Here is a 13,680-nt window from a genome sequence, read left to right as displayed (position 1 = left end):
ACCCTCCTGGGGCCTGGATCCGGAGGCGGACTCAGCGTCGGGGAGAGGAGCTGGTCTGGAGAAATGCGCGGGGCCGACAGAGGGAAAGTCTCGGTTCAGCCCCAGAGGAACGGGCTGGAGTTCAGGGGTGGAGTTAGAATTTAGTGGGCGGGGACAGATCCCCGCGGGAAGGGACAAAATTCAGGGGGAGGAGACGAACTGAGAGAGTGGACAGATCCCAAGATGGGGACGAAATTATTTGGGTCGAAACTGGAGGCAGGATAACTGTCCGGCATGGAACTCAGAGAGGAAGAAAATTGGCGGTCAAGGAGCTGGGGGGGGGGGGGGGCACCCAAAGGGGAAAAAACAGAAGGGAGTGGAATCCAAAAGAGGAAAGATGGAAACAAGTGGATGGAAGTCAAAGGGGAAGAAACTGGCCCGGCCGGCGTGGCTCAGCGGTTGAGCATCGACCTGTGGTCCTGGAGATCGTGGTTCGAGTCCCAGCCAGGGCACATGCCCGGGCTGGGGGCACGCAGGAGGCAGCCGATCAGTGACTCTCATCATTGTCTCTCTCTCTCTTCCTCTCTCTGAAATCAATAAAGATATATTTTTAAAAGGGGGGGCGGGAGAAACTGGATGGGGGAAGACCTAGAGGGGACAATGGGTGAATGGAAATGGGGGTTGAAATTAAGGGGAAAGAATTTCCTGAATAAGAAAAGAATCTTCTGTGTGAGAAAGTTGGAACCTGGAATGACGACGCCGGATGGGGATGGGATTCGGGGGGCGAGATGTGGAACCGGAGGGCGCAGAAATTAGGAGGGATAAGACTGAGAGGATGGGACGGGGAAGGTGACTCAGAGCCAGAAGGGACTGAAGGGGACGAAAATGTGGGGATGAAATCGAGGAAACTGAAGTGGGGCGGGGGGCAAACCTCAGATGGGGAAAGGAAAATCTGGGATAGAAGGAGCCGGGGGCGGGGGTGGAGCGAGGGAGAGTAACCCCGGGAAGGGACGGAATTGGGGCGATGCAACGAGAGAATTCAGAACCCAGAGGTGTGGTCTAGGGATGGAAGGGCGGGGCCCGACCGTGGCCGGAGGACCGCGGAGGGAGGACCCGGGTCCACCGCGAGGGGCGGGGTCTGGCCGGCGGGCGGGGCCTCCCGCCGCCCCGCCCCCGGCGCTGAGTTGAGCTGCAGCCCCCAGGCAGCCGGCACTCGCAGCCTCCTTCCCCCCGAGCGGAGCTGCGGGGCCGGCCGGGCCGGGGCAGACCCCGGGAACCCGGACGCGGCCGCCCGGGCCCGCGGGCGGGGGGATCGGCGGGGGTCCCGGCGGCAGGGCAGCCGCCATGGAGTTCCGCAAGGAGGAGTTTCGGAAGCTAGCGGGTCGCGCCCTCGGGAGGCTGCACCGGTGAGCGCGGCGGGGGTCCTGGGCGGGCTAGAGGGCGAGGGCCCAAGGGGGACGCCCATTCCCACCTGGGCGCAGACCCTTACGAGATGCATGGGTGGGGGGTCCACCCATCTGTCCAGGTTTCTCCCTCCGCCTCCGACGGCACCGCTCTCCCCGGTTCTATCGCGCTCATCATCTCGTTCATTTTCCTTCGCCCCACCCCACTCCAGTCTCTACCCTTTTCTCTGGGACTGCATGTTCCCCTCTCTGGGGCTCTGACCCCGTCCCACTCTGAGTCTCTGTTCACCCCTCTTCTCTCTGCGTCCTTTCTCTGGGCCTTTGTGTCCCTCTTAGGGTCTCTAGTCCCCTTTATCTCCGAGTCTCTGTCCTCTCTGAGTGTCTGGCCATTGCTCTCACTAGACCTGTATCAACCCCCGTCTCTATCGGGGTCTCTCTCTCTAGGGGTCTCTGTCCCCCTCTCTGGGTCTCTGACTCTCTTCTTTTGGGTCTCTGTCCTCTCTCTTTGGGTTTTTACCCCCCTACTCTGGGTCTCTCCATCGCTCTGTCTTTCCCAGTTTCCATCACTCAGAGCGTTTAATCTGAAGCTAAAGCGGATTGGGGCCCATTGGTTCTTGCCCTTGAGGAGAGTTAAGCTGGGAGGAAGGAGCCAGGGTGTCCTGGGCCTCCGGGGGAGAAGGTAGTTCCAGGCCAAAAATTAGGCCTCCCAGGGATGTAAGCTAGAGCTGAGAGGGACTTCCTACCAGCCAAGGAGATGACCCCAGTGACCTGGTGTCCCCAGGGCAGCCTGGACACCTCCCTGAGTCTTTCACCCCCAACCCCAGCCTTGGCTCCAAGTCAGAGAAATTACTCATCTGCGGAGAGGCCTAAAAATATCTGGCCACAGTGCGGGGAGAAGAGAGCCTGATCAGTCCCTGCTGCCATTCCCTCAGACCCCGTCCCTGTTGCCACAGCCCTGGCCCCAACTTTCGTTGACCCTTCGTCCATCTCACTAGGCCATGCAAGTCCTTCCCTAAGTCTAACACTAGCCTTGCTTGCTGCAGATCACCTCCTAGCTCCAAAGTTACCCTACCCTCTAGTAACATGAGAGAGAGATGGAAATAAGTCTGGACAGAAGGGAGGGGGCAGGAAGATGGCTCAGTGGTGGGGAGGCGGTGGGGAAGCTGAGATAACCTCACCCCTGCTTTTCCCAATCTCCCAGCCCCTCCCCACCCCTTTTCTCGCCTTCTTTCACGAGTTTCTCAAAATACATCAGTGAGAAGTCAGGAGGCAGAGAGAGCCTTGCTGAGGAGGGAGGCTGGGGGTGGTGGTGCAGGAGGGATGTGTTCTCAGGCCCCTCCCTCAATCTTTGTTTCTCAACTTCTCACCTAGTCTGGATTTCTCTTGTCTGGTCTGTTTTGGCCTTACTCTCGCCTCTCTACTGCCTCCCAGGCCCCCAGAGGCCCCAGGGCTCAGAGCTCCCACCAGGACAGTCACCATGGAATTTGTGCATCTGAATCTTGGGGTTCACTGTGATAATGGAGACAGGGGGAGATGCTCTGTGTTGGACACAACACCCTGATTCCACTTAGTCCTCTAGACGAAGCTGAGGCACAGTTCGAGAAGGTGGAGAAATTGGTGGAAGAGCACAAGTGTCATCATTCAAACCTAGGTCAGCCCTTCCCCAACCTGAGGTGGGGGCAGCAGATTTTCCTCAAGATGAGTGGTGCTTGAGTGGGTGGAGAGCTTCCTCAGACCAGGAAACAGACGACAAACTAGGTGATTTAGGACAAGGACATGGGGGGAAGGGGAAGGGGAATGTAGGAGAGACAGGAGTCAAAGGGCCTCCTCTCTGAGTGCCAAGCTTCGGGCAGGGCGGTGCTGGGGCCAGGAAGTGATCAGGCCCCATCACTCTTCTTGTGGGTGACCTTGGACATGCTACTGTCATTCCCTGAGCCTCAGTTTCCTTAGTTGTACAATGGGAAGAGAAGAGAGAAACAAAGGGATGTAAAGGGACAGAGATCTGGGAGAGTGGACAGAGAACCCGAGAGAGGCAGAGACAAAGATCCAGAGGCTGACACCTTTACTTTGGCTGACTGAGGGCTGCAATCACGTCTTGAGTTTCAGGGTCAAATAGCATCTGATATCAACCTGGGTCAAAGTCTAATCTCATTGGCTGGCGGTTCTGATGGCAGCGGGCAGCCCCGACCACCCTGTACTAGTCATTCTGGGGGCCTCCACCCCCCTCTCCCCCGCTCTCTGTCCCCCTCTCTCAGGGTCTCATTCCTCATCCCCCTGGGTTTGGTCCACTCCCTCACTCTCTTCCTCCCCCCTTCTTGAGTTCTAGGCTGGGGAGGGTGACTGTGTTCTCTCATCTCCCCACCGCCTCCCCCCCAGGCCGTCTGGCTGTTCTTTCCTCCCCCGTCCCAGGCTCCCTCGCCTCCATCTGTTCCAGCCCCTTCCTGGGATCCAGCCCGATCCTCTGGCTGCTTCCCCGCCTCAGAGAGGAGCCGCACCTCACCAATCACGTCCCCAGCCTGTCTCCTCAGCTTCCTAGTCTCTCTGTCTTTCAATGCTTGGGTTCTGTGTGCCTATGTCCTCTCCTGGGGTTTCTGTCCCCGGTCTTTGAATCTCTATCCCCCTCTCTGGGTCACTGTTCTGTCCCCCCTTCTCCTGGGGTGGCTCCCCTATCTTATCTTCTCCTTGTCTCTGTGGGTCTCTGTTCCCTTCTCTCTGGATCTCTCTCTTCCTTCTGTGTCTCTGTGTTTCTTAGGCTCTGCCCCTTCCCACCTCCACCCTCCTCTTGGGTCTTTCCACACCTCTGGACACCTCTCCCTGCACCCTCTCTCGGGACTTGAGGTCGCCCTCCAAGTATCCTATCCGTCATCACAGACTCAATCCCTGATCCAGAATGGGCGGGGGCGACAGCCTCACTGGGGACGGAGCCAATCCCCCTACCAGGGCCATCTGTCCCTTGCCAGGACACCACCCGTCACTCCCCCTCCCTATCCCTTGGGCTGACAGCCTGAACTCAAGGTTCCCCAGGGATGCCCAGCTGGGCTACTGGAGTCCAGCGCCCCGGAAGCCTCCCCACCCCCAAGTCCCTAGGAAGGGACTTCTGGTGGCTGGATGGAATCAGCTGGATGTCAGCCCCACACCTGGGGCCTGGAAGCAGGGAAGGGCACGCCATAGGGGGCAGGGGAGGAGGGGTCGGTATATATAGCAGAGGAGGCTGGGAAGCAGCTGTTCTGTTGACACCTTTGCTGAAGCATCTCCTTAGCGCCTTTTGCTTCCTCAAATAGATTCATATCTGGGGGAGGGGGCTAGAGAGAGTCTCTGGGCCTTGGGGTGAGAGCTGGGGGCACAGGCTTTTGGATCGCAAAGGGTAGCGTGGGGTCTAAAACTGCTGAGTTGAGAGATGACAGGGATGGAGAGAAGGGAACTGAGGACTTCGACACCTGAGTCTGGGGGAGGAAGAGGCTGGGGGCGAGGAATTCCTGGTCTGAGGGAGATGGACACTGGGGGCCCAGGTTACTGCACGCTGGGGAATATGGGCGCAGTTAGAACCCTGGGTCTCTTTCAAGCAGGAGGTTTTGCCCTGAACTCCTGTGTCACAGGGAGGAGGGGGCTGGGGCCCTGAACGTCCGAGTCTTTGACTCTTGCTGCCCCGCAGCCTTCTGGAGAAGCGGCAGGAGGGCGCGGAGACGCTGGAGCTGAGTGCTGACGGGCGCCCAGTCACGACGCAGACTCGGGACCCGCCCGTGGTGGACTGCACCTGCTTCGGCCTCCCCCGCCGATACATTATCGCCATCATGAGCGGCCTGGGCTTCTGCATCAGCTTTGGCATCCGCTGCAACCTGGGCGTGGCCATCGTCTCCATGGTCAACAACAGTACGACCCACCGCGGGGGCCACCTGGTGGTGCAGGTAGCTCAGGGCGGGAGCCGCGGTACTGCCACGCCCCTGGTGACGCCAAATTCGGCCGGGCACCGCCCAGGCCACGCCCCCACGGCGCAGCCTGAGTAGCCTCGCCCATCTGTGCCGCCCCCTCAGCTCTGACCTCGCCTCAGGGATCATTCCTCCCTAAGCCCCGCCCTGATCGACACAAAGCCCCGCCCCTATTGAGTTCGGGTCCCTAATTTCAAAATGTGGACTCTGCCCCAGCATTAGGTTCCTTATGTGTTGCCCCTTCTCCATTTTGGGCCTCCTAGCAACTTTGGCGCCATCTGCGTCCCACATCTGTCCCATTGTCACATCTTTATCCAGTCCCATCACAGGCTCACCGCTGAATTTTAATCCTGTTTTTTCTGAAGCTCGGTGCTGCTAAATCCCACTTTGTCTGCTCTGGCCATTACCTAAATCCTGCCTCACATCAGACTTTCTCCCTATTTTAACTTCAGTGTAGACAATGCCTCTGTCTCAGAAAACTAAGTTCTAATTATGGCCGTAGTCTTACCCGCCTCTAGCTCCTTCCAGTCAGGCCCGCCCCTTTGGCTGCTTCTTATCCTTGACTAAAACCCATCCAGGTTACCCGGCAAATTGTTCTTAAGTTGGTTAGAAGTAGAGAAAGAATCCTCACCTCGTATATGGGCCAGAGAAGGGGCTCTGAGGCAGGGAAACAGGTCGACTGAGGTGTCTCGGCAGCAACAGGCCGCGTTGCTAAGACAGTACCGGCCCTAACAACGTGGAGAAGCGGACTTCGGCATGGACCGAGGGTGGCTTGAGCTCTGATTGGCAGGGAGAGGGATCCGTGTTGCTGATTGGCCGAGGGACTAAGTCTGTGGGTGCTGATTGGTGGAGAGGCAGACCCTGAAGAAGGCGACTGGTTTGATGTGCTTTTTGGCCCACAGAAAGCTCAGTTCAACTGGGATCCAGAGACTGTTGGCCTCATACACGGCTCCTTTTTCTGGGGCTACATTGTCACCCAGATTCCCGGGGGATTCATCTGCCAAAAGTTCGCAGCCAACAGGTACGGGGACGGGGGGGGGGTGTCTCAAGATGGGCGGGAACTACCGTAGTGTGGGTGGAGTTAGAGAGTGTGGCCTGGCCTTTGGGGGCTGACTGGGAAAATGGGAGGAGCCTGGGGTCGGGGTCTTAGAGAAAGGCGGGGTTTGTGATTGTGAAAGGGGGCAGTCACAGGGAAAGTGGGGCCTGGGGTTCCGGGGAACCGGGTTCTGCTGTGGGCAGAAAGAGCAGAATCCTAGGCGGGGTGGGATTCGGACCACGGGCTCTTCCCATCAGGGTTTTCGGCTTTGCTATCGTTGCTACATCCACTCTAAACATGTTGATCCCCTCGGCTGCCCGAGTCCACTATGGCTGTGTCATCTTCGTGAGGATCCTGCAGGGGCTGGTAGAGGTAAAGTCCCGCTCCATACGACCAGGCCCCCGTCTGACCCCACCTCTTCCCGTTGACCTTGGCTTTCTTCTCCCTAGGGGGTCACGTACCCCGCCTGCCACGGGATCTGGAGCAAATGGGCCCCTCCCTTAGAGCGGAGTCGCCTGGCGACCACAGCCTTTTGTGGTGAGAGGAAGGGGCTGGGATCTAGATTTGTGGGTCTGAGAGAGGAGGGGGTTGGGCACCCGGCCCCATGTATCTGTGGGAGGAGCTGTGACTCTTACTTCTGTGTCCCGGCAAGACGGGGCTGGAGGTCCGCACTCCCGGATCCTGAGGGTAGATAGGTCTGCTCTCTCCCGCACCCTCGCCTTAGGTTCCTATGCGGGGGCGGTGGTCGCGATGCCTCTCGCCGGGGTCCTGGTGCAGTACTCGGGATGGAGCTCCGTGTTCTACGTCTACGGTGAGGGGCCCGGGCGCCTGGGTCCGGGGGGCGCTGGGGCGCAGCGAGGCCGGTCGTCACCTCGCTCCCATCCCCCTCCTGGCCCCCCCTAGGCAGCTTCGGGATCTTCTGGTACCTGTTCTGGCTGCTCGTCTCTTACGAGTCCCCGGCGCTGCACCCCAGCATTTCAGAAGAGGAGCGCAAGTACATCGAGGAAGCCATCGGCGAGAGCGCCAAGCTCATGAACCCCCTCACGGTCCGAGCCCAGGCGTGCGGGGTGGGGCGCGGTGGGGCCTGGAGAGAGAGGGGGCTTGGGACGCGCGGGGGGCGCTGATTAGCAGGTCCTGAGGGCAGGGCTAGGTGGCCAGGTGGGCGGAGCCACTGGTGGGGCGTGGATTAGAATCGGAGGTTTTGCTTCGGCGCTGGGGTGGGTGAGGCTAGATTGAGGAGTCGAATGGAGAGAATTCCGAGGCCCACATCTTTGGGTCCCTGGGGGTCATCGTCCGGTCGGGACACATGCACACTTGAGGGACCACTGTAGAACCAGGAGCCCTGTATTCCTGAAGTGTCGCGGCGAGGCGAGGACGCCAGGCTCCCCACAGGGACGTGGTCGGGCTGGCGCCCCTGGGTGCCTGGAGGTTTTAGTGAACTGGGGAAACCTGGGTCTCTGCGGGACTGTAGTGAGGCTCCTGAAGGGACACGGAGAGCGCGCAGCCCTGGCTTCTGTCTTAGCGCCCCTCCGCTCGCCCCACGCAGAAGTTCAACACACCCTGGCGCCGCTTCTTCACGTCCATGCCCGTCTACGCCATCATAGTGGCCAACTTCTGCCGCAGCTGGACCTTCTATCTGCTCCTTATCTCCCAGCCCGCCTATTTCGAAGAAGTGTTCGGCTTCGAGATCAGCAAGGTTGGGCCCAGGAGGGGAGGGAAGGGGCGCAGGGGGGTTGAGGGAAAAGGGTTTGGGCCTGAGTCCCAAGGGGTTGGAATGAGGGACCTGGAGGAGCCAGTGCGCACGACCTGAGCCCCTGCGCTGCACTCCCACTGGCGCAGGTGGGCCTGGTGTCAGCGTTGCCCCACCTGGTCATGACCATCATCGTGCCCATCGGTGGCCAGATCGCGGACTTCCTGAGGAGCCGCCGCATCATGTCCACCACCAACGTGCGCAAATTGATGAACTGTGGGGGTGAGTGGGGCAGGGTCTAGACCTGGCCAGGGACAGCCTGGGTAGGGCAGAGCGCGGCTGGGCGCATCCAGGGGTGGGGCCGCAGAAGGATGGGGTCGGGCCAGAGGGGGTGTCAAGGGACGTGTGTCCAAAAAGGCGGAGTCAGGGTGAGCCTGGGCCTGGATGGAACTGAATCTCAGGTGGCAGTCACAGGGTGTGTGTGTGTGTGTGTGTGTGTGTGTGTGACTAACTATCCAGGTGGAGCAGAGGCGAGATCTACTTGAGTCTGGGAAGAGCAGGGTCTACACAGGACATAGCGGAGTGGATGGAAAGGAGGTGATGAAGAGGAGCGATCAGTGGGGTACCTGGAAAGACAGGGGTCTAGGCGGCCGACTGCCTAAGGAGTGTGGACAGAGAGGGAAGACGTGAAGCTGCGCGGGTGTGGCTGGGACCTGCATTTTTGGGCCTGGAGGGCCCAGTGGAGGCGCTGGAGCCTGTGCGCTTGGGTGGTACAGGGCCAGGCTGAGGGTTGGCGCTGGTGGAATGAGGGGCAAAGCCAGGGACAGGCCTGGAGCGGATTGAGGCAGGTTGGGGGGGATTAGGTGTGGAGAGGCGGTGAGGGGCAGCCGGCACTCAGATGAGGGGCGTCTGGTCCGCAGGCTTCGGCATGGAAGCCACGCTGCTGCTGGTGGTCGGCTACTCGCACTCCAAGGGCGTGGCCATCTCCTTCCTGGTCCTCGCTGTGGGCTTCAGCGGCTTCGCCATCTCTGGTGAGAACGGAGGATCCGAAGCTTGGGGGAATCTGGACAGCGCTGTGGGGGACTTCCTGGCTCAGGAAGGGGACCTCCCAGACTGGCGAAAGGTGGACTAGAAAGAGCACCGGGGAGGGGAGAAAGGGAGAGGGGAAGGGGGAAGGGACGGCTCAGAAGGAGTCACTGGAGGGAGATTCAGGTGTGACGCCTCCTGGCTCATCTTGCCAGGGTTCAATGTGAACCACCTGGACATTGCCCCGCGCTATGCCAGCATCCTCATGGGCATCTCCAACGGCGTGGGCACGTTGTCGGGCATGGTGTGTCCCATCATCGTGGGCGCCATGACCAAGCACAAGGTCGGTGCGGGTGCCCTGACCCACTCGCCCTCCACCTCTGTGCATGCACCTCCCTGATGCCCGGCACCCTCCCTGGGCTCCACCCCGCCCCCTGTAGGCATCTTTCAGCTTCTCCCTAGATCTGCCTCCCTTTCTCTGGGCCTCCCCTCCCCTCTCAGATTCTCTCTTCACCTCCTGTTTCTCTGGCCTCCCACCTCCCCTCCCCATTGTCTCCCCACAGACTCGGGAGGAGTGGCAGTACGTGTTTCTAATCGCCTCCCTGGTGCACTATGGGGGTGTCATCTTCTACGGCGTCTTCGCTTCTGGAGAGAAGCAGCCATGGGCGGAGCCTGAGGAGACGAGCGAAGAGAAGTGTGGCTTTGTTGGCCATGACCAGCTGGCGGGCAGTGATGAAAGCGAAATGGAGGATGAGGCTGAGCCCCCTGGGGCACCCCCTGCGCCCCCTCCCTCCTATGGGGCCATACACAGCACAGTTCAGCCCCCAAGACCCCCACCCCCTGTCCGGGACTACTGACCATGTGCCTCCCACTGGATGGCAGTTTCCAGAACCGCCATTCCACACACCTCTGGCCTGACAGTGTCAAGGAGCCCCAGTCCTCTCTGTTCTGCCTCAGGCCTAGGAAGCACTCTCCCTTGTTCCCAGTGCTGTCAGATCCTCTTCCTTTCCCAATTGCCTCTCAGGGGTAGTGAAGCTGCAGAATGGCAGTTTCAAGGATACCCAAATTCCCCTAAAGGTTCCCTTCTCCACTTGTTCTGCCTCAGTGGTTTCAAATCTCTCCTTTCAGGGCTTTATTTGAATGGACAGTTCAGTCTCTCACTCTTGTGGTTTTGTGGCACCTTCCCCCCTTCCTTTAACTCCAGGGACCCTGAGATTACTCAGCCCCCTTTCCTCTCAGAAAAACTCAACGTCTTCCTCTAGAAGTTTCAGATCTCTCCTAACCCTATTCTGCATTTTCCAGGGTGGTTTAACCAATCACCCATCCCCACTATTTTAGAGATTGATTCTCACCAGCGTTTCTGAGGGAAAATGGCGGTTTCAAGATCCCCTCCAACCTCTCACCCCTCCCTCCACCAGCAGATTCTGCTGAAACACCAAATCCCCTGAGACCTTCTCCCTAGCTTAGCGCAATGTCTAGGGAAACAACCAAAATGGTGGTTTTATTAGTATGCCTCACTTCACCCCTATGCACTTTTCTGACACAGTTTTCAGGTCTAAATAGTGGCTGCTCAAGTTCATCAATGGTTTGAAGCCACCACCATTGAACTTCCCCATGGTGGTTTCAAGATGTTCCTCTTCCCCCCAATTCCTTGCACTTTATTCTCCTGGGTGGTTTCAAACTACCCTCATTTTTCTCAGTGGCCATTTCTTGTGTCCCTCAGGGGCTAAGTGACTCAAAATTTGGGATGCTGTCCCTTTCAGACACCTCTTTTGGCTTAGAATATGGGGAACATATAGGAGAAGTCAAAAAATCCCAGGAAAGGGAATGAGGCTGGGGGTGAGGGGTGTTTTCCCCGGGCAGGGTGTGTCTTTGTGTCTGTCTCTGTGACTGTAAATCCTGCCCTGCCCCACTCCCAATAAAATGCTTTGGTGTACATACCCAGTCCTCATCATTGGGTCAGTGGTCGTGGGAGTCACAGGAGTTCCATCCCCCACCTTCCTCAGACCCAGGACTCCTAGCCCTCAGCCCCCTCCTCCTGCAGACCCCTTGTTCTGAGACCCCAGCCACCCTCCTCCCCCAGGACTCAGGCCAAAGGAGGTGTCTACGGGAGGGAGCACGTGATTTATTCGGCCTCAGCCGGTGTCCAGCCACAGCCAAAGCATCTCTCTGTGTTGGACTGTCTGAGGGTACTACTATGTAGCAAAGCATGCCGGGAGGACAGGATCTCTGGGTCCTTCCTCCGTCTGGGGATGGCGCAGGTCCAGAGGGACCGAGCGGGGCTCACACAAAGTTGGTGGGGAGCGCGTCGGGGGAGAGCGGCTCCAGGCGCTGGGGGCGGTCCCCGCGGGGCGGCGGGGGCAGCTTGGGCGGCAGGGGAGGAGTGGGCGGCGGCTGCTTGGTGGAGATGTGTGAAGGGATCCAAGCGTCGGGCGCATAAAAGTAGAGATCGTAGGGCTCCTTCGGAGTGTCCAAATGCATAACTGGGAGCAAAGGAGAGAGGTCATCCAAGGGTTAACAAGGAGCCTGTCCACACCGCTGCGCCGAGGGCCAAAGAGGAGGAGGAGGCGGGAGAGAGGATGCTGAGGGTTAAGTGCACGTGGGTTTTCAAATCAAAGCGCTGGGGCCAGGGTGTAATTGAGGGGGCGCGTTGTCGCGCACTAGGGGCGGGGCCTGAAGTGCAGGGGCGGGGATTACAGGGCTCCGGGAGGGAAGGGGCCGGGTTTGTTTGGACCTGTGGCTACGAGCCTGCAGCCAGTCCCAGTTGGTCTGGGGGAGGCACTGGGCTTGTGTGTGTGAAATTTCAGAGAATTGGGGGCAGGACCTTACTTGGAGGGGTCAGGGCTTCTTTTGACCTTGGATGGGGGAACTGCATTTCTTGGCGGGGAGCCCTAAAGTGCCAGGCGAAACCCGGTAAAGGTAACGGGCAGGCATTCAGGGCGGGGACTGTAAGGGTCACTCACCCGGCTCGTCTCCGTCGTTTGGAAGCCTGTGGTGCGCGAAGGGCCGGTGTCGAGTCGCGCGGCGGTAGAGACACCACAGCAGCAGGAAAATGCCAATCAGCAGCCCCGTCCCAGCGAAGAAGAAGCACAAGGCCCCGCCCGCCGGGCCCCAGGGGCGCCCCGCCGGGGTCCCCCCTGCAGGAAGAAGGCCGGGAATGAGCACTGTGAACTCTCGGCCCCTCCTCCCGCACATCCAGGATCCCAGGTCCCAGCCCCTCACCGGTCTCCTTCACTCGTTCCACCACGATGATAGTGTCGACTCTCTCACCTCGGCTGCGCCGCTGGGGGGCACGCAGTGTGGCAGGGGCGGGATGACTGGGGGACCCTGGAGGAGCAGGGGGGCCGGCAATCCGAGATGAGGAAGGAGGGGCATCTGGACCTTTCGGGCTAGAGTTTTGGGAGGCGCTGGCCTCAGCAGCCCCAGGAAAATCTGAGGCCGGCAATGTAAGGGAGTTGGGCTGGGCGGGTGCAAGGGTTTCTGGCTGGGTGTTCAGGGGCGGCTCATTTAGGGCAGTAGCTTGGCCCGTGAACCGTGCAGGCGTTTCTGGGTGAAGACTGGTGGAGAGTTCAGGGTCAGAGTCCATGACGATCTCTGTTGCATCTTGGTAGTGGGTTGTGGGGAATTTTGATGGGGGAATTTCAGTGGGGCGGGTGTTGTGGGTTACACGGGATTCTGGGTGGGGGGTGTTGGCAGGGGCAGGGTCCAGGGTCTGAAGGAATTCAGAGTTTGGGGTCTTAGTGGTGTTGGGGTCATGATGGAATTCTGGAGTCTGGGGGTGAAGGGTTTTGGTGGGTTCAGCATCAGGGGCTTCTGTGTGTGACATTTCAGTGGAGTTAAGTTTGGGAATCTCTGGGAATTCCTGGCGTGGAGTTTGGGTAGGGTCAGGATTCGGGGTCCCAGGAAATTCTGGGTGTAAAGTTTTGGAAAAATTCGGTGTAGGGGTATCAGGGGATTCTGAGTGTGGGATTTCAGTCGGTTCAAGTTTGGGGGTCTCAGAAGGTTCTGGACGTGTCATTTGGGAGGGGCTAATTTTAGGGGTCTCCAGGGTTTCTGACATTGAGGTGTTGAGTGAGTTAGGTTTGGGGGTCTCAGGAGACTCTGGGTGTGGGGGTTCTTGGAGGTCAGAGTTGGAGGTGTCAGTGAAGTTATAGGGAGAGGGCTCAGGAGGGACCGCAAGAGGCGCCTTGGAGGGCTCAGGAGAAGCAAGCTCAGGGGATTCTGGGTTAGGCTGGTCTCGAGTGGAATTTTCAGAAGCATGAAGAAAGGTCTCGGAGGAGTGGCCCATCCTCGGGAAGGTGGAGCCCGCAGTTGGCGAGGCCGAAGGCGCGGCCTGGGAACCCAGCCCAGCGAGGAGGAAGACGAGGTGGAAGAGCATGGGGCCGAAGGATTTCATAGCTCGGAAGATGCCTATCGCTGCGGGGGAGCGGGAAGAAAGGGGTTAACTCGGGAAGTTGCCCTGGAGTCCATGCCCACGCCCGGAGGCCACGCCCACCCTCTAGGGCCTTGCCCGCTAGTCCCCAGGTGGACCACATCCCGGGCCCAGCTCCGCACCTGGAAAAGCTGGAGAACCTACTGCAAGTCCCTGAAGGCTGGGGCGTTAGCCGCTGTAGCTAAGCG

The 13,680-nt window shown here is 59.3% G+C and overlaps 2 protein-coding genes across 2 annotated transcripts; one reads left to right on the top strand and one right to left on the bottom strand.

Moving 5' to 3' along the window:
* Nucleotides 1-1,323: 1,323 nt before the first annotated feature.
* On the top strand, nucleotides 1,324-10,996 carry SLC17A7 (solute carrier family 17 member 7). The gene is made up of 12 exons (XM_016206061.2): nucleotides 1,324-1,385; nucleotides 5,035-5,287; nucleotides 6,211-6,329; nucleotides 6,602-6,716; nucleotides 6,794-6,881; nucleotides 7,069-7,155; nucleotides 7,248-7,390; nucleotides 7,891-8,040; nucleotides 8,184-8,316; nucleotides 8,955-9,065; nucleotides 9,276-9,403; nucleotides 9,624-10,996. The coding sequence occupies exons 1-12, from the start codon at nucleotides 1,324-1,326 to the stop codon at nucleotides 9,915-9,917; spliced, it is 1,683 nt and encodes a 560-aa protein (XP_016061547.1). The 3' UTR covers nucleotides 9,918-10,996.
* A 347-nt stretch (nucleotides 10,997-11,343) lies between these two features.
* GFY (golgi associated olfactory signaling regulator) lies at nucleotides 11,344-13,456 on the bottom strand. The gene is made up of 3 exons (XM_016206007.2): nucleotides 12,283-13,456; nucleotides 12,024-12,197; nucleotides 11,344-11,543 (listed from the first exon to the last, which is right to left on the bottom strand). The coding sequence occupies exons 1-3, from the start codon at nucleotides 13,454-13,456 to the stop codon at nucleotides 11,344-11,346; spliced, it is 1,548 nt and encodes a 515-aa protein (XP_016061493.2).
* Nucleotides 13,457-13,680: the final 224 nt, after the last annotated feature.

Source organism: Miniopterus natalensis, chromosome 18, assembly GCF_054644295.1.
Source record: "Miniopterus natalensis isolate mMinNat1 chromosome 18, mMinNat1.hap1, whole genome shotgun sequence".
Taxonomy (NCBI): Eukaryota; Metazoa; Chordata; class Mammalia; order Chiroptera; family Miniopteridae; genus Miniopterus; species Miniopterus natalensis.
This window is presented reverse-complemented; position numbering and strand designations above follow the sequence as displayed.

Excerpts from the sequence above, each read along its gene's own strand:
- SLC17A7 (XM_016206061.2), top strand. The coding sequence starts at position 1,324 with ATGGAGTTCCGCAAGGAGGAGTTTCGGAAGCTAGCGGGTCGCGCCCTC. Across the intron at positions 1,386-5,034 it reads GCCCTCGGGAGGCTGCACCG|CCTTCTGGAGAAGCGGCAGG; the intron begins GTGAGCGCGGCG and ends GCTGCCCCGCAG. Across the intron at positions 8,041-8,183 it reads TCGGCTTCGAGATCAGCAAG|GTGGGCCTGGTGTCAGCGTT; the intron begins GTTGGGCCCAGG and ends CCACTGGCGCAG.
- GFY (XM_016206007.2), bottom strand. The coding sequence starts at position 13,456 with ATGAAATCCTTCGGCCCCATGCTCTTCCACCTCGTCTTCCTCCTCGCT. Across the intron at positions 12,198-12,282 it reads GGAACGAGTGAAGGAGACCG|GGGGGACCCCGGCGGGGCGC; the intron begins GTGAGGGGCTGG and ends TTCTTCCTGCAG. Across the intron at positions 11,544-12,023 it reads AAACGACGGAGACGAGCCGG|TTATGCATTTGGACACTCCG; the intron begins GTGAGTGACCCT and ends CTTTGCTCCCAG.